This window comes from Archocentrus centrarchus, chromosome 12 (genome assembly GCF_007364275.1).
Source record: "Archocentrus centrarchus isolate MPI-CPG fArcCen1 chromosome 12, fArcCen1, whole genome shotgun sequence".
Classification (NCBI taxonomy): domain Eukaryota; kingdom Metazoa; phylum Chordata; class Actinopteri; order Cichliformes; family Cichlidae; genus Archocentrus; species Archocentrus centrarchus.
Window position 1 is genome coordinate 14,522,303 of NC_044357.1, and position 24,752 is coordinate 14,547,054.

General features: G+C 38.5%; 1 protein-coding gene across 2 annotated transcripts; it reads right to left on the reverse strand.

Annotated features, from left to right (window-relative positions):
- Window positions 1-10,949: 10,949 nt before the first annotated feature.
- Window positions 10,950-23,260, reverse strand: agxt2 (alanine--glyoxylate aminotransferase 2). 2 transcript variants are annotated; one of them, XM_030742837.1, is made up of 15 exons: window positions 23,068-23,260; window positions 22,400-22,488; window positions 21,999-22,189; window positions 19,985-20,108; window positions 19,804-19,898; window positions 18,457-18,550; window positions 17,711-17,804; window positions 17,314-17,414; window positions 16,968-17,060; window positions 15,594-15,726; window positions 14,659-14,747; window positions 14,381-14,530; window positions 12,331-12,429; window positions 11,292-11,406; window positions 10,950-11,176 (listed from the first exon to the last, which is right to left on the reverse strand). In XM_030742837.1, the coding sequence occupies exons 1-14, from the start codon at window positions 23,162-23,164 to the stop codon at window positions 11,305-11,307; spliced, it is 1,551 nt and encodes a 516-aa protein (XP_030598697.1). In that variant the 5' UTR covers window positions 23,165-23,260; the 3' UTR covers window positions 10,950-11,176; window positions 11,292-11,304. The 2 variants fall into 2 exon arrangements, with proteins under 2 accessions (XP_030598697.1, XP_030598696.1); XM_030742836.1 differs by having other exon boundaries at window positions 10,950-11,406.
- Window positions 23,261-24,752: the final 1,492 nt, after the last annotated feature.

The following is a 24,752-nucleotide window of genomic DNA, read 5'->3' on the forward strand; positions in this document are numbered from 1 at the left end:
TGTGGACGCAAGCGGAAGCTGCCTGAAAGGGATGTTCGGGTGCTAACCCAGATTGTATCCAAAAAACATAAAACCACGGCTGCCCAAATCACGGCAGAATTAAATGTGCACCTCCACTCTCCTGTTTCCACCAAAACTGTCCGTCGGGAGCTCCACAGGGTCAATATACATGGCCGGGCTGCTATAGCCAAACCTTTGGTCACTCGTGCCAGTGCCAAACGTTGGTTTCAATGGTGCAAGGAGCGCAAATCTTGGGCTGTGGACAATGTGAAACATGTATTGTTCTCTGATGAGTCCACCTTTACTGTTTTCCCCACATCCGGGAGAGTTATGGTGTGGAGAAGCCCCAAAGAAGCGTACCACCCAGACTGTTGCATGCCCAGAGTGAAGCATGGGGGTGGATCAGTGATGGTTTGGGCTGCCATATCATGGCATTCCCTTGGCCCAATACTTGTGCTAGATGGGCGCGTCACTGCCAAGGACTACCGAACCATTCTGGAGGACTATGTGCATCCAATGGTTCAAACATTGTATCCTGAAGGCGGTGTCGTGTATCAGGATGACAATGCACCAATACACACAGCAAGACTGGTGAAAGATTGGTTTGATGAACATGAAAGTGAAGTTGAACATCTCCCATGGCCTGCACAGTCACCAGATCTAAATATTATTGAGCCACTTTGGGGTGTTTTAGAGGAGCGAGTCAGGAAACGTTTTCCTCCACCAGCATCACGTCGTGACCTGGCCACTATCCTGCAAGAAGAATGGCTTAAAATCCCTCTGACCACTGTGCAGGACTTGTATATGTCATTCCCAAGACGAAGTGACGCTGTATTGCCGCAAAAGGAGGCCCTACACCATACTAATAAATTATTGTGGTCTAAAACCAGGTGTTTCAGTTTCATTGTCCAACCCCTGTATTTCTGTGTTCTGTGTTTAATAGTTGATTTAATGACGACAAAAAAATTAATTAATTAATTAATTAAAATGACATCACAACCTTGGAAACCCCAAAAGTGGCTTCTCGTCCAGCCGAATCCATCTGGACCCCTCAAGTGGAAACGCATTTCATATTAACATCCTTGATATACACTGCAAGCACACCTGATAAAGATATGTGAACCACAGTTAAAACCACAGACATTGTGATGGCATGGAGATTTGCTTTGCTTTTATAATATATTTATTTATGTTTATTTATTTGCCATACAAAGACCTGTGGGATCTGAGAAAGATCTTTTTCTAAAAGTAATAGTACACAAATGTCTATGTATTCTCAAAGTAGTTTTTACTGTACTCCAAGAACTTGGAGCTGAGCAATTGACTTTTCTTCGTATTTTACACAGAAGTGGTATAACTTCACATGTAGTTGTGCTACCATGCTGAATTTCCGGGTAACTCTAGGTGAAACTCAGGTTTACAATGTTTCTTAAAATGATTAACCATGACAACAAGTAAATGATTAGCAGTTTGAACTGCAGGGACATAAATACTTATTTTCATTGACCATTCTTTCTTTGACCACAGCTATTAAAGCTCTACATATACTAGACAAGGCATATACTAAAAAAGGCAATTTAACCAAAATTCACACACTCATCATTGGCAAGAATGTCCTGGTAATTTGGGGTAATTTACGATAATTTTTCTTTTTCCATGTTGGAATGATTGTACAACATACATCTTTAAAAACTTTTTAAAAAACAACAATTGGGTGCACAAGTTTGAATTTATTTGATCTTTTCCGTAATCCACACAGGATGGGGGACCCCCAGATGGGACCGGTCCCTTCTGGAGGTCCTTGGGGATCGGGACCTTCAGTCAGCCATTGTATCTTAGCCTCTAGCAGCTGATTCATTTGTGCTGCCAGGAGCATAGTGGAGTGCAGTTAGCTTCTTTAGCCAGTAGGTGTGTCAGGGCCCGGTGCTGTCCAGCTCTTCATGTGTTAGACTCTTTCTTGGATGTCTGCCACTGTGATGGTTACTGGATCCTGTTCAGGGAGGTTGCTGTGGTCTGCTCTTAGATCCACTAACCACTGAGCATTGGTGTTGTGTGTTGCAGCCTTCTCCCAAATGCTCTTCCAGTATTACTCCATCTCCAACCTTGGTGTGGGTGCTGTTCTCATGCTGTTCCCTTGCCACTGAGAGTACACCTTGGATGGTTCACTGGAGAACATCTGGTTTATTCTCCTGGGTTCTAGCTCTCTGGTATACCTCTTCAGACGGTTAGCCAAAGCTGTGACTCTTTGCTTGGTGGTCTCTAAGGCAGGGATCCTCAAATCCAGGCCTTGAGGTCCGGCATCCTGCAGGTTTTAGATGTGTCCCTGATCCAACATACCTGAATCAAATGGCTGAATTACCTCCTCAGTATGCAGTCAAGTTCTCCAGAGTCCTGCTAATGACTTCTATATTTGACTCAGATGTGTTGGATCAGGGACACATCTAAAACCTGCAGGACACCGGACCTCGAGGCCTGGATTTGAGGATCCCTGCTCTAAGGCCTCAGGTTTGGACAGCCTGCTGTATTTCTGAGCCGCACCTTTCTGCATCTCTGATAGCTGGCTAACTTCCCTCCGTGCTGCCTTGATCTTAGCCTCTAGTTGTCTTTTCCATGGAGGGTACTGCTCCTTGTGGCTGTTCATCTTATATATCTCAAGGATCACTGCTGCCATGATATAGATCAACTGATTGGTTTCAGGGATGGTCGAAGCAGGGATTGTCCGTAGTGCTGCATTTGCATCTTCTAGTAGACTTTCAGAGGGTACGTCACGTAGTCTTGGTAGTCGGCTTCGAGGGGTCCAGGTTTCCATCTTAGCCATAATCTTATCTTTCAGGTCAGCTGCTCTGGCATTCAGCATACTAGTTGTTATTGGGGTACCCAATCTCAGAGTGTGGGGATAATGATATCCCCCACATATATAAGTGGTTTTACATTGTCTTTTAACTTGAGAAGGCCAAGGACTATTAACTTCTCATTAGCAATCATGATTGACTACAAGTGGCAGTTTCTCTTTTCCCAGGATAAAAAGGATTTATTTGACAGCACTCATTGGATTAACCAATTCTCAGAACAATGGGAAAGTCCAAGGAACTCAGTGAAGCTCTAAGAAGGAGAAGCGTAGAGTTACACAAGTTGTGCAGGCCTCTTGGAGCAATTTCTAAACAACTGCAGATTCCAATCATCAGTTCAAACAATAGTATGTAAGTACAAGTTATTTGGATGTGTCGCCACTTCACCAAGAGCTGGAAGAAAAGCCAAATTGTCACCCTCAGATGAGAGGAAAAGGGTTAGGATGTTCAGGAACAACCCAGGAACCATCAAAGCTCAAGCCTGCCATGAACTGGAAATTGCTGGAACACCAACGTCACCATCCACAGTGAAGTGAGTTTTTGCCATCACCACGAACTGAGAAGGTGTCAACCAACCTTCAAGCTCAACTGAAATTTGCCACTGTCCACATGGATGAGCCAAATGCCTTCTGGAGAAAGGTTTTATGGTCAGACATAACAGAGACTGAGCTATTTGGCCACAATGATAAGCATGTTTGGAGGAGTAAAGGTGAGGCTTTCAAACCTCAGTACACTGTACCAGCTGTCAAACATGGTGGTGGTAGCATCATGCTCTATGGCTGTTCTGTTGGCAGTGATGCTGGTACATTGCACAATGTGGATGGAATAATGAAGAAAGAGGACTACCTCCAAATTCTTCAACTTCACCTCAAACCAACAGATAGATGGTTGAAACTTTAACACAACTGGATGTTCCAGCAGGACAGTGATTCCAAACACACATGAATGAAGCAGGCTAAAATTAAGATTCTGCCAAGTAGAGTGGTCAAATATCCAGCCAGAATTATACCAGAAACCTGTTGGTGTCTACCAAAAGCGTCTGGTTCAAGTTCAACCTGCTAAGAGACATTTAATCAAATAGGTGTATAAATAGGTGGAGGTGTATACTTTTGACCCAGTATGGATTAGAAAATCCAAAATAAATTTAAACTTGTGCACCCAATGCTTGTTTTTAAAGTAATTAAAGATGTTTGCTGTACAATGATTCCACCCTGGAAAAAGAACAGTACAAAGAAATCATTAAAAGCCTAAAATTACTATGACATTCATGCTGAGTGTATGTAAATTACTACAACTATATATATATATATATATCCTTTACATTCATATTTTTTTTTTTACATCTATGAACCTACAATTCACACACATGCAAGCTGTTATTAGTGCAGGGAGATAGAGAGATAGAGATAGCAATACTTAATCTCCCAGACCATGGAGATGAATGTTCCAGTTTATGAGAGCAACAATAAAGATAACTGATGCATGCTAAGCCAGGAGTACGTGCGTGTATACCTTGAGCACGGCTACACTGTCTGATGGTCTGCACAGGGGAGTCCCTGCAGTGGCTTCCTCCCCAAGGACCTCTAAACACATCAGGGCACATGATCTGTTTATTGGGCAGAAACCAAGTCAGCTGGGTCAGTCTGACAGTTAATGGTTAACACAGAACAAAGAAATCATAAAACCTGGAATGCTGTCATAAGATTATTTGCAATTCCTGCTCAAGTAATGCCCCCCCTTCCCCCAAACAATAAACCCTAATACTACATGACTCATCCACGCTGGTTTTTAAGAATTCTGGAAATATACTGAGAAATACACTGCCTGTAAGGCACAATTTGTCCTGAACAGAGTCTGGCACACGCCAGCTTGTGGGTTTATTAAGCTGAAAATGATACACATGAATAAGCAAGTTTTACAAGAAAATCACATTAAAATATATACTGTGAATCCTGCATGGGTGCAACAGGTGCAGAAACCTGAATTTTGTGTTTGTATTTTGTGTTGAAATAAAATTAAAAGAAGACTTTTTAAAAAAATAATTAATAAATGGACATACTGTTCAAAATGATTCAATCACCCAATGTTTCCTTTGACAAAAGAAGAAGAAGAAGAAGAAACATCCTTTATTGTCCCACAGAGGGGAAATTTGGGTGTAACAGCAGCCGCAGTTATTATAAATATAAATATAATAATTTACACTAATGAGAAATATATATATATATATATATATATATATATATATATATATATATATATATATATATATATATATATATATATATATATATATATATAAAATCAAGTACATTTGAATATACATCTACGTCTTTGTGTTGCACACAGCTAGACTATATTACTGCCAACCTTGCAGGAGGGTACTACGATGGAACATGATCACAAAGGACAAAGGACAAAATATTGTCTTGTCTCAGGAGCAATACATAATCCAAATTTCTAAGATTTAACAAATGGGGCCCATCCTCTTATCGCTGAACAGTAGCATAATAAAAATTATTTTGCTTATATCGATAAATGTTTATGTTTATGCTCTGGAGCTAAATGGTGAGCTTCTGGGTGACTGTTGGTCAGATTAATCACCTGGACAAGAAAATGGACCAGAACACGCTTTTAAAAACAGCCCACATATGAACTGAGTTCCTCAACTATAGCTGACCAAATACTCTGGTAAGTAGGAGATGAGTTTGTCACAATACTCATGCAGTTCAGGATGGATTTAGCTGTTAGTAGAATGCCACATTTTTTTCAGCTGCTTTCAGCTGTAATTTTCCTGTGCATAAGTCAGGGTATAAACAAAAAATTAGGAGTTATTTTTGCATGGAAATTTTTAAATCAAAAGAAAACATATATGGTGAAGAAGAAAGGCCTCATGGGTGGCAGTGGCCTACGCTGGCAGTAGCCACACCAGCAAATAAGTCTAAATATCACTTCCCATCCACATCCTGCAGCCACTGCATGTGCCCCTGGTGGATGAACACTGGTTTCTTATAGTGAGTCATGTGGTTGCAGTTCTGCTTGTGAATCTCCATCATCCACTCTTTGGGCATACTGTGATTAGACAAAAAAACAGAAGAGAAGTTACAGAATGGGAGGATCATAACTTTTTTTATTAGTGTTAGCACAGTGGTACATTTAAAGTGCTCAGATAGAGGATAAATGAAGGACTTCCCAATTTATTCACCTATAAAGCTGGTTTTACATACTTTGGCAGTTGTTATTGGATGACAGAGTTTGTTAACACAAAAGCAGTCACAAAACTTTATATGTATGTAGTTAAAATGAGTTCAGGTTGAGTTCAAAGGGGGCGGGATCTGGCCCAGGATCATTATGAATTACAAACATTTCAAATTACAGTTTTTCTCTGTCGCTTTGGTGTAATTCTCACAGCACAAGTTTCATTCTCACTACTCTAATGCAGGTCTCAAATCAATAACACATTTCCCCCACCCAAATTAGCCTTTCTAATTGTTTTTGCATACACAGTGCTGTAGTTTCTCTGCATACTTCACAACTAAAGATATTGGTGATTATGTTGATGCACTTCTCATCTAAATGTCTCATTTCATCAAAACAGTTTGTACTTTTGTCAGTCACAACCCTAGATTGCACACTTTAATGAATACTGTCCAGCTTTGCATTAGTGCATTCAATCAAATTCATCTAAAAGTAGGTTTATATAAAAGTTTATTTCCTTTCAAAATGTGCACTATTTTTAAGGAAACCACATTTGTGGGTTGGACAGCAGAGTCGAGTATGTTGAGTATTTTTTAATACACTGGTGAAAACTTTTTATTCGCTGGTCACAGAGTTGAAGTGATTGACTAACATTGCATGTTTTGACATATGTGGAAAAAGTTTGAGTTGTTTTAGTGTGTTTTGCACAGGTGAGTTACGAGAAATGCTTTAAGTGTTTTGAGAACTGCATTAAGAGTGGTGAGAATGACATTCCTGAAATGGGAATTACACCAAAGCGAGAAAAACTGTAATACAAGGCAGAATGGATGGATCCATGCGTTCATGTTGTTTCCGCCAAATTCTGACGCTACCATCTGAAGACATGACATTTTCTCCCCTTTGGAGTTGCATCAAGAAGGGCATCTGGCATAAAACTGTGCCAATACTAAACATGTGAGGTGACCCCTTGTGGCAAGGGAGCAGCTGAAAATAGCTTTTTATTTATTTTTTTTAACTCTGATTTCATGCAAGCACCAAATGGGTTCCTTGAACACATCGGCTGGATGTGACAAAAAAGGACTTAGGACTTTTTTTTTTTAGCAGGATTTTAAATGAACTTGCAAAGAGCTTTACAGGTTTCTCTGAATACTTGTTCAGCCAGCTGCTGCTGATTCAGAAAGCTATGGCTAGAATCCTCCCTAAGAAGAGAAAAGACCACATCAGTCCAATCCTCACATCTTTACACCAACTGTTTATTGTGTGGCTTATGAAACACTAGATGTGTTAGTTCCAAAATACATTTCTAACCTGCTGCTCCACTGTGAACATCCAGACATCTTGGAGCTCATCTGGGATAGATCGATTTACTGCAAAAAAACCCCCATGAAATAATACCTGCACATATCTGAATTATCAGAAAATTTGAGATTGGCTCAAACTTTGTTCTTTAGGGATCTTTATGTTTCTTTTTGTATTTTATGAACTTGTTTTATGTCTGAGCCATTACAGAGTGCTGTAGCTCTGCCTGAATGACTTATCACTTCTTACCTAATATTAATCTGGTTTGATATTGCATGGAGGCATCTCTGGGACGTTTGCTGGACGGTATTTGATTGTCTGTTTTCTGACATTTCGCTCCTGTGAATTGTTACCACTGAAACACATAAAGAAAAGCGAAGAACATAAGTTTTCAATATTCTGAAGAACTCTGTGATCCAATCAAACTTTTACCATGACATTTCTGTGACATTTGAGCAACACTGTTTTGAGTGTTTTATAATGCTTCTGTTCTTAACACTGTATTGCAGGCTGGCAGTCATTTCAGAACACCATTTTCCAGCAAATTGTCATGTTATTTCTGAAAAAGCAATTCAGAAATCTGAACACAGTGTCTTTATGATTTGCACAATAATACAGGTCTAAAATGTGAAATGTGACTTGTGTTGTTTTCCTGACATTCTGAATATTCTGGTAAATATTTAACACCATTAAAACCCAGTTAGCTGCTTTAACTGGATCAACTTCACATCGTGTAACAGAAGAAGCATATTCATCACATTTTTTAAAGACAAAATAAAAAAAAAAAACTGGACTAGTAAAAGATCACTGGTTTGATCCCGGGGAAATCATCTGGGCATTTGGTGTAAAAATCTGCCAAAGCATATTTGTGGACCAACCCTTTATGAATGAGGGAGCAGCTGAAAGTAGCTTCTAATGAGATTCTGTCATACATAAAGTTCAGCCAAAATTGCGCTTTGGGAGATCACACACCTTTGACCACCAAATACTAATCACACCATGCTTGAATCTAAGTGAAATGTGGCACAATTGTAGAAATTCCCATGAGCCATTTGACAGATTTCACTGTAGAAATCATCTTATTTAAGAAAAGAAAAGCAGAGACTATGTCTAAGTCTAAAACACTTTAACACTTTGAATGAAACAGTATGAGCAGAAATTTTTTTGCAGATTTGTACTATATATTGGGAATTTTCTTTCCACCTATCATCTGTCTACTGTTTCTACAGTAATAAATATGTATATTTTGTTTCTCCTGTAGCTTACATTAACACTAACTAAAACTACTTTTTTAGTAGTTCTACACAGATCATGCTGCCCTGGAAGTACCTTTGATGAATGATGAACTAACAAGCTAATGGGTTTAACTAGAAAAAGTCAAGTGAGTTCCTGGTTACATAAAGGCTTATCTAAAATGCCTTTTATGAATGTTCTGTAAGCATCACCATGCTTGTCTCCATGGTAACTCTCCCCACTTCCCAGGTGAAATTTGGCCGAACAAGTTAAACAGCAGGCCCGTCCTGTTAAAGCTGCACAGGGGCCAGTTAAGCTTGAGAACACTTAATACGTACTGAGTGAATACAGAGGACACACAACAGCTCTTCTCACGTCACCGTCTGACAGCCACCTGCAGCTTTGGACATTTTCTAAGATGGATGGGTGGGCAGACAGCAGCCAGTAGTGATGCTACCAAAGTACCATTGTTTCTTTGCAGCGTCACACCTGCCTACTACTCAGAGATAGTAGGCAGGTGCTGGTTCTTACCTGTTCACAGGCATAGAAGATGGTAACTGGGACTCTGACATATTGTAAGGCGGGTTTTTTTTTAAAATCCAATCCTAGGTCACCTTTCTCCTTTTCATGGTCCTGGGCCATGTGCCCAGCATTTTGTGTTTGGTTATTTTAGGTTCGGTTTTCATTGAGCTTCTTCTGTTATGTTTCCCAGTTTGCATTTGGTTTTGATTCTTTGTTCATTATAGTTTCTTTTCCTGTTATTAGTTATTGTTATTTACATACTGACTTCCTGGTTCCCTTTTGTTCCTGTCTCTGTGTTCTAATGTGTGTTTTTGTATTGAGTTTTAGTCCAAGTGTTGTAGCTAGTCTGCATTTTGTCCTATGTCTGCTTGTTTCCTGCTTATTTTATCAGTCTCAGTCTCATCTGTCTTGTATTTAGTTTACTTCCTGGTCTCATCCTGTTTAATTATTCCCAGCTGTGTCTCCACCTGTTCCCGATCCTCTCGTTATCCTGTGTTTGTATTTAAGTCGTCAGTCTGTGTCAGTTCTTTGTCGTGTTGTTGTCTATGTTTCCCTGCTGTGTGTCACCCTGCCACTTAGCTTTGTATTTAGTTCTGGCACCTGTCCGGCCCAGTTTAGTTGTATTCAGTGTTTCTTGTCTTTCCACTAATAAACCGAGCTTCACAGCTTTTCTGTACATGGACCACAACTCTCAGCTAAAAGGTTCTCACACATAGCATTCATGCATAAATTAGGTGAAGCCTGGTGTAAAGGTTCAGCACAGTATGTGGAGTTAAACTCTCAGAAGACTCAATTAGACTTATTACAATATTAACACCCTGTAATTTGTCTATTCAAAGCTGGGACTGAAAGAAAACCATACTACAGTACTTGCTTATTCCTATTTGTCCTCTGCAGGACATACACTATAGTACCAAAAGTATTCACTCACCCATCCAAATCATTGAATTCAGGTCTTCCAGTCACTTCCATGGCCACAGATGATGGATCACGCTTCTCAGTCTGGAAATCTGATGAACGAGTCTGGATTTTGCAGTTGCCAGAAGAATGGTACTTGTCTGACTACACTGTGCCAACTGTGAAGCTTTTTGGAAGGGGATTATGGTGTGGGGTTGTTTTTCAGGAGTTCTGCTCAGCCCCTTAGTTCCAGTGAAAGGAACTCTTAATGCCTCATATCAAGACATTTTGGACAATTTCATGCTCCTAACTTTGTGGGTTCCTGTTCCAACAAAGGTCGGTCTATAAAGACATGGATGAGTGACTTTGGTGTGGAAGAACTCGACTGGTCTGCACAGAGTCCTGACCTCAACCCGATAGAACACCTTTGAGATGAATTAGAATGGAGATTGCGAGCCTGGCCTATTGTCTTTCTTGCCATTGCTCCATCATCACAGTGACATTTGCGTTACTTTGTAATAATCCTTTTTCTTCTGTATAGTTTGTGCGTGGGTTTCCTCTGTGTACTCTAGCTTCCTCCCACAGTCCAAAGACATGCATGTTAGGTTAATTGGTGATTCTAAATTGGCTCAGAAAGTGAGGTAGATAAAGTGCTTTAAGTGTATGAAGTATGAAAAGTATAAATTGCTTGAAAGCACTGTATGAATGTATGGTTAAATGTGGCTTGTACTCTAAAGCACTTTGAGTGGTCAGTAAGACTGGAAAAGTGTTATATAAATCTGAGTACATTACAGTAACATTTTCAAAGTGCAGCAGTGAGTTTGCAGAGTGCAGCAGTATTATATGGAATCATAATGCTCCTCCCAGTAATTAGTTTGATTCTGTCACTGAACATTAACAGTTTTTGCACTTGTATACTTGCAATGAAGACAGCTGGATACTATGTTAGTGAGTATCACATTTTATTAGTTTGTGAAAATGAGATATTTATCCAGTTATTTACAGAGATAACAAGCCAATAAATCCACTGTCAGAAGAATTAGCCAGAATTGGTTTCTAGCGTTAGTAGATCCAACAGAGCTAAATGACCTCAAAGTCAGCTGTGAACACTTTGCAAGATTTCACATTTCATTAGTGAGGTGCCATTACAACATAATTATAACATTTCCTCTTCTTAAACTCTACACAAGGGTAAAAACAGAGATAGTGAGGTTATTATGATTCACACTGGGATTTTTATACTTTATATTGAAAAAAGGTCATCATTGGCTGACCAGGGTGAACAATCGGTCTGACCTTTTCCTGGCTTTCATCTTTTTTCCATGTAGTTGTGGAGGGACTTGTTAAAAACTGCCAAGAAGAAATTAGCATCTTCCATTGTGATGCACATGGGCGGTTTGATGCGGAAGGTCTTAAATAGTGATAAAAACAGAACAACAGAGATTATGTAGCATCAGTCATTTAGACTGTTAACAAAAAAAATGCATGACTAAGCTGGGTATCTTTCTTTATGACTCATAACAATGTTAGAGCATTTTAATGTTAGAGTTGTGGAATGTAGACACTGTTGCACTGTTGTTCTTTTGCCCATTTTGAGACTATCATTGATCTCACAGAGGCCCTTTAGACCTATAATAAACTTGCATTAGGTAATGCAACGTGCCTCTGGAACAAAGGAGTGACGGCCCGTGAAAATGGGCTTCTATACCCCTATGCTGATATTCTCCTAAAATTCATCATTCATTTTCCTTTTACAGCTTCTCTGATCAGTGTAATGTATTTGCAATTTGAAGAAAACAAATGTGCTTTTCTCTGAAAACATCATCATTAGAAATTGTCCCAAAACTTTAAAGCAGTAAAAGGTAAAAAAGGTTTATATGTAGTAATGTACGTAAATGGGTGCATGGCTCTTTTGGAGTATTAAACCATGCCATTTTTTTTTACCGTTCTATTAAACTAATCACTGTTATTTTAAAGCATAAAATACCTCCAGCATGCGGTTTTCTAAAGCCATAAATAGAAATAAAAGCACCAAATAGCAGACTTCACATCAGAATGGTCCTTTTTCTAGTGTTGTGTGATGTGCTGAGCTGGAGGCTTAGTTACACATGAAGAACTGAAGAATCCCAAAAAAGCATCTTCCGTAATTAAATGTATTATTAGTGTGAGCTGCTACTCAGATGAATCTTTTAGATGCAAAGTTAAAGAATAAAATGTAGGCAAAAAGACATGCGTGTGTGAACTGAAGAAAATGACTTGGTTTGTGATGAGGATACTGGATGGATTAATACCATATTATGGTCTTAGTCTGAGGTTAGAGGGTGAGTGAAATTACCTGTTCGTATATTCCTCCTTTCCCAATCAGGACACCCATGTCTTTGACATCCTCAAAAATCTCATGCATTGCCTCAGGGGGAAGCGGCTCTCTGCTGGCCTACACATATTAGAGGAGACGGATGTGGGTGGATGTTTCAGTAACCACTGTAATTTAACCAACTCAATTACCAGGATAAAAAAAAAGATCAAAGACAAGGCAGTAATACTTCAGTAAACATTTCAAATAAAGCATATAGTATAGTATGTAGATAGCATGTATAAGACATGAATTTTAAGATATATTTAAACTGTACCAAAATAAGGACAGAAACATCCTTGACAAACTCTCTAAAAAAGTATACAGACCTGAAGTCTTCAGATTTCAAATTAGTGAATGGATTTAAATTAATTTGTTTAACCTTGAAATCTGAAGGTTCAGAAAACAGACAGTCTGAATGATGAAATATGGTTCACAACCCGCAGGCATATTGCAGAGAAGAGAAAGATTTAACTAGATGGATTGGTATGCACATAAAAAAATAAATAAAGACAGACGCAAAAAATATCAAATGTTTTCACACTTCCAGTTCAGAATTAAAAGTTCATCCACTATATTTTTCATTACAGGTTTTCTCAAAAATCTATTCCCATTTCCAGAAAGTACGTGCAAACTGGAAAGAGTTCACAGATCTGTCAAAGCTTCAAGTGTGTGGTGAAGTGCACAGTTTCTTTGTCCCAAAATAGCATTTTCAGTACAATATGTATGTACAGTGCTAAAGAAAATGAAAGGAACACTTAGGAGCAATTACAATTTTTCTCAATTGCTTTGGTGTGATTCTCACATCAGGAACGTCATTCTTACCGCTCTTAATGCAGTTCTCAAAACAGTAAAAAATGCCTTAACAGTTAAAGCCTTTTTCATAGTCAATCACTTCAACTCTGTGACCAGTGAATTAAAAAAGCCTGTCAATGAAGCCTGAATAAAAAACCATTTTAAGACTTAGACATCAATTTATTTTTTACTTTTATCAAAACCCTACTGACTCTGGAAAGAGTACTGCAATAATGTGTGTCTAAAGTCAAAAGTATTCAGACACAAAAATTAAATGTGAAGGATTCAAAGCATTTAGGTCAAGACAGCCTGCTGAAGTTCAAACCGAGCATCAGGAAGAAAAGTGAGTGAAAATAGAATGATTGTTGATGCCAGATGTGTTTATATTTGCTTTCAATTGAAGGCCAGTTTACTGCTGCCACTGAGTGTGTGACTGGCCTTGCTCTTTCATCCATATTTGCAAAGTGACTTGATTGAAAACACTAATGCAATGCTGGACGGCATTTAGGTAAGCGAGAGATCTGTATTTCTGTATTATTTGTGAGATTCAAGTGAGAAGTGCATCAACACAGTAACAAATATCTTGAGTAATGAAGTACGCATAGAAACTACAGCAGTGCGTATATAAAAAATTAGAAAGGCTAACCTGGGTGGGGAAAATGCGTTACTGTTTTGAGAACTGCATTAACCCTGTAAAGCATGAACCATTAAATAATTGCAGAGCTGCTCCTAAATTTACTTTTGTTAGCAATTTCACACATAAAAACTGATTTAAATCTTATAAGGAAGTTTTAAAAGAAGGCTTAGAGAACCAGGCCCTCAGCTGCTGATATGGACTCATGTTCTTTGATGTGTGTGAACAACATTAATCTTGATTTGGTGCTTTCTTGCTTGTATAGGCTGTAAAATGGGAAGCAAACTCTCTGCTTACCCTCTCTTCCTGCCCACTGTGAGTACAGATCTGCAAACACAGCTCTGCTTTGTTCTGTCTGTGCATCACAGTTAAGTGTTCTAACAAATTAACAGAAGAAACGCTGTTTCTTTTGTTGCCAATTCTATACTAATTCTTTCATTTGCTGAATTGTTTCAAATATTAAAAGGAAAAATACCACCGCAGGTGCTGAAGCTAATGGTTAACGGGGGCACTGCTGGACCATGCCCCAGGGAGGCACAGTGCTGACACACACATTACACAAGCATGTGATCGGAAGCGTCGCATCTGTTTCAAACTCGGTACCTTGTCTCGGACCATTTCCACGCCGATCTGGAGGCCTTTTCCACGGACATCACCGATAATCTCATACTTGTCTCTGAGTTTTGCGAGCTCTGTGATCAGATAGGTGCCCACATGAAGACTGTTCTGCTGCGTGCCATCCTCTCTGATAGTCTGGTTAGTAAAAAAGTGAAATGAATTGTAATTCGGTGTGCTGCTGTGATTATGAACAGATTTGTTATCTGGTAATAATTGATCTCTCTTGAATAAGACTCATGCAGAAAAGGATAAAGAATTCTTACATCAAGCACCGATGAAGCAACAGCACAAGCCACAGGATTTCCCCCAAAGGTGTTGAAATGAACCCCCTTAACAAAGGAGGCTGCAATTTCTAAAAAAAAAAAAGAGAAAGTCCAACAACACATGAATAAACAATGTAATACCTCCGACCACTGCTTCCTTCTAATTAAATCTCAAAATATAATAAAAATACATAAATTTAAAATATTTTGATAAAATGCTTTCATGTTGATCTCTTTATTAACACGATGTTAAGTCTTTTAGTATTTTAGTACTGTTTTTCACTAACAAACTAAAGTGGATGAAACTGGGGGTCTGATGACACTTTTCATGGTAACACATCAGTTAGAGAGCTACTTTATAACAATAAACAAAGAGATTCAAGACAGCCCATCCCTGTGACAGAGTATTATTAATCCTTGTACAAGTGTCTCAGGGCTTCAGCAGCGTTGTGCTAATGGAACAAGGACCAGAAGCTTTCTTATAATCAATTTATGTCTCAGGTATTCAACACACAACTATTTTTTCCCCTTCCTCTCCTTTCTTCTATTTCTTGCTGAGAGCCTGGCTGAAGTGGTGAGTCACAACTGGAGAGTCAATTATTTCATTCACCTGCATTTTTAGTTAAAAAAAAAAAAAAACTGGTCTGCCTAGCATCAGGAGTTGCTTGAAAATGTCCAAATACACAATAATTCATAAAAAAAAGAAAATTGCATAGCTTTCCTGTTTTTTTGAGTCCTTAGTTCTAGAATCCTTTGTCCCCTACCTGCCAGAAACACACAGATGCTGTCTCCTCATGGCCAGTTGCATTTTCCCAGTTCAATAATGAAAATAATGAAGAGCATTGCATATGAACATATACCTGTATTTAGTAAGTATATTTGTTCATCTTTCATTAAAATACAAGCAGATTTTCACAGACAGAGAATTACAGTACCTGGTGTTGTAACAACAGCTCCCATTGGGAATCCATTACCAATGCCCTTTGCCACTGTAACCATATCAGGAATGACATCATGGCCTTGGAAACCCCAAAAGTGACTTCCTGTTCGTCCAAATCCAGTCTGGACCTGTCAAATGGAAAACAGAAGATTAAATTATTAATTTATATATAGTTAATATATAGCACTCCATTCAGGAGTGCTACAGTAATGGAAACATACAGAAAAAAATGTGCACACTGGTAAATGCATATGTTAGTGAACTGGAATCATTCTAGATTGATAGGTGCACTCTTGCTATTTGCAGTCTGCATACTATTGTGCCCACATTTCTCAGTGTTGTGAGGTTGTTGTTACAGAGAGAGATGCGCCTCGCGAGTAAAAAATTTATGAATGAAGAAACTAAAACAGTGTCTGAGGAGCAGCCCAAAAGAAATGCACATTTTCAATGAGATTCCTCAGGAGTGAAGAAAGAAAATCCAGGGTTAGGATAACTAAGGTGGTGGATTTTGGGTCCAGTGAGACTTTAAAATTGTTTGACATTAAAATTAATACAGGAAAAAAAAAAGATTAATAGAGCAGAAGAAAAGGAAATAGGTGGAGAGCAGAGGCTAGCTAAACATAAGATGAGACTAGCTGCAATTACTGGAGAAACTTCCATTAGTGGGATACTGACAAGAAATGAGGAAGTGATGACATCTATCAAGAATGACTTTTTTTTTTAAACTATAGTAGTTTTATCATACTGAGAATTTAAAACTGAAGTATGATCCACCCATCCATCCATCCTATCCAATTCAGGGTTCTCAGGGACTGGAGCTAGAGGTGGGGTACAACCTGAACAGGTCCCCAGTCTATTGCAGTGTATGATCAATATTGTTTATGATCTTTTGGGAGTTTTTTGGTTTTCTGTTTTGTTTGGTTATTGCATTGAAACATGGTGAAACGTTCTCCTATATGTTTTATAAACAAAATTCATTAGATTAAATATACCGACTCCTGGATTTGTGTGTAAAACTCCAGTATGTATGGCTTAGGCACAGATTTGCAAACAGTGTTTGTAAATGAGCCTCACTGACTTGTTACCTTTTGACGGATTTTTTTGTGTGTTTGAATTTAAAAAAAAAAAAAAATGCATTTAGGAATATTTTTATAACAATGTTACACTATAAAGCACTTTATTTAATGTCAAGTAAGACTGCAGATTAAGCTTGTGTAGTAGTGCTCAGTTTATTTTTCTGCAGATGTGCTTAAACCCCACTTAATACTAAGCTGTGACAGGCTTAACGGATTAAAAAAAACAAACAAAAAAAATGATGTAAAAAATCTATTAAAGATTAAAGAAAATCTATTAAACATATGCACCTAACCTCGTCAGCAATGCAGATCCCTCCTCGCTCTCTTACAAGTTTGTAAGCCTCCTTGAGGTAGTTTTTGGGGTACTGCACAGCTCCTCCCACTCCCTGTATAAACACACACATGCACATCCCACTGTCACATCTTAATTAACACAAACACAGTGACCATATTGAACAAGATAAAACAATAAACATGGATGGTATAATAACAAAGGCCTTTTTTAATTTAAGCTGGATCTAGTTAGTGTAACTGTGTATAAGGCATAAAAGTTAATAATCAGAGAAACAGGCATAGATAGGAGAATTACATAGAGTTACACTACGTTAATTCTGAAATGAATACAAATGAATGCAGTACCTGAATAGGCTCTCCAAAGAAAGCAGCTATTCTATGTGGGACACTTGTAGCAAATGTCTCTTTGAGTTGTGCAATGTATTGTTCATTTGCCATGCAGTGACCTGCGGAAATAAACAGAAAGAGATGTTGGGTTAGTTTAGATGACTGACTGATATTGATATTATTTTGCTGTAACATGGTTATAAGTAATCTACCTTACTCTTTATTTTGAAAGGAATACATTTTTTGACCCGCAGCTCAGCTCAAGACAAAAACAGCAAAATAAAAACATGCAATTCTTAAATGCACGTTTTAAGCTATAATGATCTGCGCAAAAAAGAAAACATGAATCCTCCCTGTTTTCTTCTGTTTACTAGAACAGGATGGCTCAGAGCTACACGTGCATGTATTTGTGTACCTTGGGAACAAGTACACTCTCGTATGGTCTGAACGGGGGAGTCTCTGCAGTGGCTTCCTCCCCAAGGCCCTCTGAACACATCAGGACACATGGTCTGTTTATTGGACAGAAACCAAGTCTGCTTATTATAATTAAACAGCACAAATAAAGCATCATGAAACCTGGACTGCTGTTACAGCATTAGTCACTGGCAGTGCATTTAAGAATTATATTTAATCCAGTGAATGCAAATGGTTGTGAAATTTAATTACCGGTAGTTAAAATAATGTATGTGCTTTCAGTGACAGCTTATTACCTCCAATCCATTTCAAGCTTACATGTGGTGCTTTAAGATAATTTTCAACCAGGTTTGTTGTCTTTGTTAATGTGTGCACGGCAAAGTTGTCCTGAGTGATCGTGTTTATCTTGGGGACTCTTGACAACGCCCACCATCCACAGTGCACAAGTGAATTAAAAATTTCTGAATCAAGTGTCATGGCTTTTGGAGTCATCATCTCAACCCAAATGAACACCTAGGAGATTTTGATAAATGAGGGAATATCTTTTTGGATTAATTATTGTTCTATTAAAGTTCTAAAGATTTTAAGAATTAATGCCAATGTACCCACCACCTTCCTAAGAAGCCTTGTGGGGTTTTTTTTCCCTTTAATTTGTCACCCATGTTTGTATGTTTGTGTATGCACTGATTGAGAAAGTTACATTTTAAGCACAATACAGCTTTTCTGCTGTGTTCTTTCAATACCTACATTTGTGCAGCCCAAACCATTGGCAATAGGGTATTTATATGCTGCATTGGAAGTAAGGCCGATGCTCTGTGGACTGCCACCATGATATGACCCTCTACAAGACAAAAATACACATTATTGGCAATCATATTACAATTCTCAACTTTGTTATTCATTATTTACTTCTCGTAACAGATAACAAAATCATGAATTAATGGGTAGAAAAAAGTAATAGTAAAAAATAAAACCTGAGGCCTGTACTACAAAACAAGATTACAGTAAAAACATTAACAATTTCAGTGTTACAGAGGTGTGGTACCGTAGCAACTTCTGCTGCACACCCAACTAGATCAACAAGTATGACATCACTGATGAGCATCAGTGAGAAATATGGAGTTTTTGAAGCTATTCTATTCCTGCTTTTTTGTTTTCAAACTATTAAAAAAACTGCAATTTTTAATCCTTAAAGATCCTTAAAACAGGGCGCCCACACTCACTAACCATTTTGTTAGGTATACTTGTTCCCACTGCTGATCGAACAGCAGCAACTCCGTGCATTTAATGAATGTAAAGAGGACAACCTGTTTAAGTTCAAACCGAGCATCAGAATGGGGAAGAAAGGTGACTTTAAGTGACTTTTAACACAGCAGCATGGTTGTTGGGGCCAGACAAGCTGGTCTGAGTATTTCAGAAACTGCTGATCTAGAGTTTTTCTCTTGGATTTAAAAGAGGATGGTGTGAAAAAGAGAGAACATCCAGTGAGTGGCAGTTCTCTGGGTGAAAATGTCTTGTTGATGCCAGAGGTCACTAACTCAAATAAAGACTTCTTACAACCAAGGTGAGCACAAAACACATTCACGCACCACTTTTAATACTACACTACTGTGCAGTGCTTTTCCTATTACAGCCACTCACACTGCTGCTCTGTCTACAGCTGCTGTGTTGATTTTAGCTTCTATTACACATTTAACCTCTTAATCTTTCCCAATAATATCAGTTTATCTTCCTTCACTGTCAGCAGACCTGCCCATGTTTGTGATTGGTCATATGTTGCAATGACACCCCTTCCTGTGAAACCCCGGGTCAGCTTATTGAGTTGGGAACCAACTTCATGGGAAGGCTTAGCCTGATTGCTGATGTCAGAGTAAGTGAAGCCAAATAACAAAGAGATATCCTGAACTTGCTTTATAGTACAAGGCCCAGGCTGGGAAAAATGTAAACAATGCCTAAAGTATGAATTTTTGCCTGGTAACAGGTTATTAAGTTATCAAAATCAAACATTACTATAGAATTTACATTTTTCTATTATCAGTGTATAGGATGAGTCTGTAATTCATTTAAAAAAAAAAAAAAAGGAAACTCCTGGACCTGAAAGTAATTATATCAAAGCTGCCTGTGTGGAGGCGGGCCATCAACATTGCCAGGTCATTGGCTTCTGATCCGCTGTTTGTCAAATATATCACCTGGACAGAAAACAGAGCAGCAGACTAATTAATGACAGCCTCAGCCCATGATGACTGGTAATTCAATGAAAAATTCACCAACTTACCTTAAGTGGTTCTGGGAAGTAGGAAGCTAATTTTTCACAATACTCATGGAGCGTGGGATAGACATAGATGCTAGTTGTATGCCACAGTTTCTTCAGCTGCTGCTCTGCGGCTGCTGTTACTTTCCTGTGTACAGAGCAGACTATTATTATTATTTAATATTATTTAAGTACATAATCCTATGGTGGCTGCTATAGGACAAACATGTTTTAGTCAGCAAAGAGAGCTCAAAAATATAAAAATTCGGCTGTACCCCATAATGTCTGGGATGTTTCTACTACCGTTAGTGTAAAAAAAATGTTTTTGTACACACTATATTTTAATATATTTAAATAATATCAGCACTTAACAAGTGGTGCCATTAACGACAAACCCCACCCCCGGCGGGCGCTTTAGCCGATTTGAATGTTGTCTGTCTCACAAACACGTCACACTCCAAACACCGAAGAGATGACACTGAGGTCCTATTTTCCATGCCCATAATTTTCCTTTGACCTTTGCTTTGGGGTCAAGATAGCCAAGATTCAAACTCCATCCATCAAAATCCGTCTGCTTATCCTGTTCAGGGCTGGAGCCTATCCCAGCTGACATAGGGCAAGGGGCAGGGTACACCCTGTACAGGTTGCCAGCCTCGGACCCAGGCCTTTCAGATGGTATTGTGAGGCAGCAATGCTAACCACTGTGCCACCGTGCTGCCCAAACTATTCTGAGATTTTTAGTAGATGCATCTATGGTGTGAATTTGAACATCCTACCTCACATCGTTCTCGATATCACGTTCAAAAGATTTTCATAAAACCTCTCACTTTTTTAACCATTGAGTCACCTCAGGGTGAGAAGCATCCATCTTTATTTCCTCTGGAAGAGGCTGTAAAATTTTGTGAAAGGAGTCTGATACAAGCGATGAATCAGTGGAGCTCACTTCTGATCAATGACAGCAGTTCTGTCTGTAAGCGCTGCTGTTTTTGCAGTGGTTAGCCGGCGTTAGTGAAACTGTCTTTGAAATGGATCTATCACTCTTGGACTCTGAGGCTGAATAAACTCTCATATGATGTGAGAATGTAATCATACTGTTTTTTTAGGACACTCAGGCCTAACATTAGCTGGCATAATGTTAGCCAATAACCAGCTTTGTTGTTATTTAGGCTCATCAGCTGTACGGAGACGGGAGGGTCGCATGTGTAATCTGCTGACAATAAGCAACGGTGACAATACTTGGAATAAATAAGCATGTTTATGCACATTTTTATGTGTTACAGCCCTGACTTCAGTTCAGGAGATGAGGCTTGAGGTGAGGAGGAAGAAGGAGACATTTTATTAAGATGCCGATGGTGTTGTCGCTTTCCTTTACGTTTGTGCTTCTTTGGTGAAGGGGACATCTTTTCAGATGATAAAACATAGGCATGATATTTCATATCTTGAGTCTGTAGGTGCACACAAGAATTAAAATTTGCGTTCACGGCACACAAACGCATACAAGCTCTCTTCTCCTCAGCCACTGGTGTACTACATATATGGTCGGCTTCTAGTGACATGCATAAAATGTGATTAGCTGGAACAGCGATGTCCTTCCTGGTCACTGTATTCAAGAGGGCGGGGGAACATGGTGGCTTCCGCAAACCGATGCCCGATGTTTTTAATGGATTGACTCTAAGTTCATGAGAATGCATCAGTTTGTTGGAAAATGTACTTAGACAATGACCTATGTTTGAGTACAATATTATATTTTTAGATTAAATAACCTCAAAAAAAAGACTGACTGTACCTTTAATGACACTGCATGTATAAAGGCTTAGGCTAGGCTGAAAGTGATGCATAAATCTTACAAGGACCGACGCATGAAGCTGACATATTCCGATATTCAGATTCATTAGCTAATATTACCTGCCACACTTAGCTTTAAACCCCCTATAAATAATATTTCAGTGATGAAGAGTGTCTCTATTTCATATATAATACACATGTGTTTGTTAAACATTTTTCTATGTGTGACACAACAAAAACCAAAAGACCTTACGGGTGGCAGTGGCCCACACTGACAGTAGCCACACCAGCAAACAGATCCAGATATCGTCTCCCATCCACATCCCACAGCCACTGCATGTACCCCTGGTGAATGAACACTGGCTTCTTATAATAAGTAACCTTCATGGTCATGGGGTTGCAGTTCTGTCTGCGGATCGCTATCATCCGGTCTTTGGACATACCCTTGACAGAGAAAAATACACAAGATAAGAGTTACAGTGAAGGATGTTTATCTTCTTGGGGTTTTTAAATCGCTAGGCTCAGAGGAACTAACTGCAGCTGTGAAAATGTTTAAAGTACATGACAATGAATTATCTCACATGTTTATTTATTTGGCCAAACTAAGTACTGTTATTACTGAGGTGATTGCATAATGCAGGATTTTGCTCTTACCGTGTATTTTTCCGGACTGAAATTGCACGGGGGCATCTCTGGCAAATCTGCAGGGGGGACCTTGAACTCTGATTTCTGACATAATGTCCCTGTAAATGAATTAAGTGTAAAAAGAGAAGTAAAAAGGACAGTTAGTGATGACCGCCATCCTTTTTCTGTATTATCTGGCAAAGGATGACCAAAGCTTAGCATGACACTTCTGTGACATTTGGATGTAATTCATGAAAGAGCTTGCTGTTAACACAAATACCTAAGATTTAACAACTGCATGTTGCTACTAGTTATCAACAAAAAGACACATTGGATACAAACTACATTTGCATTCATACTTTTCTACAAGATTAAACCCAGGCTGGGATCACATTAAGCTAACCTTTGACCTCACACTGTACAGCACATGATAAAATGCTGCCTGTTTACTCTTAGTTGTGAAATGTCCAGCAGAAGATGCAATGGCATGGCTGTGGCAGATCTTCAAATCAATATAATACATAAACCGGTGACTTAATTCACGCAAATGTTGACCAAAAGTCTACAGTTAATTCTACAGAAAGTTCCTTTTGAAGAGGTTTGCTGATCCTGCACTGCTTTACTGTCTGCACAAACCAAAAGGCTCGACAAACTTAAATAAGCTGAGTGTAAATGTTGCTGGAGCAGCGAGAACTCACCACTGGCCCAGTGGAAGTGGGCCAAATTGGGCCATGAGCAGGACCGTCGTGTTAAAACTGCACAACGGCCGATTAGAGCCGATACAGGTTTATACATGGTGAGCAGACACAGAAGGGGGGGTATTCCTCTACTTCCACCCTGACCCTCGACAGTAGCAGGTAGGGTCAACACACGTCTATCTTTCTCAAACAGTGTTTGTAGTGGGCGGCGATTCTCATCGTGCGCACTCACAACGTCATAGTGTGCGCGCGCACGTTCCTCAGTTTGATTTTTTTTTTTTTCCCCAGTAAATTTAGCAATTTATTGGTTAAAAAAATAAATAAATAAAAAACAGAAAAGAAAAGGACAATGTGCAGCCCATTTTTGTTCTCATTTGAGATGAAAAACATTTGAAAATTGCAGGTTTCTTTTAAAGTACATATGAACTAATACCTTGTGATTTGGCGTTATATAAATAAAATTGACTTGAGCTGAAAAATTCATCGTAAAGTGGTATGTTTATATTTCTTACTCCTCTCTGAACATGCAAATTGTGGTATAGTGCTGTTGGTGGTGATTCAGTGTCCTTTTTTTGTTTCTGTGTACAACGCACTTTTGTTGCTTTTTAAAAAAATTTATTTACATGTTTGAAATAAATCGATCATGACAAACAGCCTTAAGTGTCTTTAAAGATATGTGTCATTTAAGTCAGCTCATTTCTCCCCCCAGTCAGTCTACTGTTACAGCTCACAGTGACCTACAACAGCCCAAAACCTCTTTGTGGAGTGTTTTGGAACCAAACAAAAACAGTATTTTACCTCCATATGATTCAAACCACATTTTATATGTCCAAAATTCATTTCTCTTTTCATATGTTTTCCACTTCAGTGTAGTAATGCTGGGATCACCACACTTGGAATAACAGTGCATCTGGAATTATTATTGAGTTCTCTGCAAAGCCATCTAGAGGCCTGCATTTGGGGGGGCTTACATATGCAATTATCAACATATGCAATTATCAACACACACACATACACACACACACACACACACATACACACACACACACACACACACACACACACACAAGAAAGATTCCATTCATGATTTTTAAATATTTTTTATTATAAACCTGACTTTTATGCCAAGCTTTCCACAAAGATGTGAAGGCTGTTTCCCATTTCATTTACATGTATATGTATAGTGTTAGCTATACAGACATTTAAGCATACAGAAATAATGAGCAGTGTTGTACATTGCCATCACAACACAATATTTTTTCTTCCAAAAATCCAAAAACCTTTGTAGATTAAAACTGCATGAGGTGTATTTACAGAAAAAAAAAATCGTCTGTGAATGAAAAATAGAGCAGTACATTCTCACTTTTGCTGTTATATATATATATATATATATATATATATATATATATATATATATATATATATATATATATATATATATATAGGCTATAAAGCAAGAGGCTTTAAAATGTAGTGTGGTTTCTATAGGGAAAAGGGCAAATGCACACATGCAAAATCCAAAACAAAGTAGAAGGCTGAGGTTTCTGCAGTTTTGATTTAATACAAGTAACTTTAACAATAATCACAACTGTTATACAGTATATCAATATATTTCATGAAAACAATCTTTATGTGCCATAGAGGACAGTTTATGACAGACATCCAGTATAGTCAGAAGGATCACG

What these genes read in the sequence shown, in the direction of transcription:
- agxt2 (XM_030742837.1), bottom strand. Translation starts at nt 23,164, where the DNA reads ATGTATAAACCTGTATCGGCTCTAATCGGCCGTTGTGCAGTTTTAACA. An exon ending in CCACTTCCACTGGGCCAGTG is followed by an intron (nt 22,489 to 23,067) that starts GTGAGTTCTCGC and finishes ATTCATTTACAG; the next exon opens with GGACATTATGTCAGAAATCA. An exon ending in AGCTGTTGTTACAACACCAG is followed by an intron (nt 14,748 to 15,593) that starts GTACTGTAATTC and finishes TTTTTTTTTTAG; the next exon opens with AAATTGCAGCCTCCTTTGTT.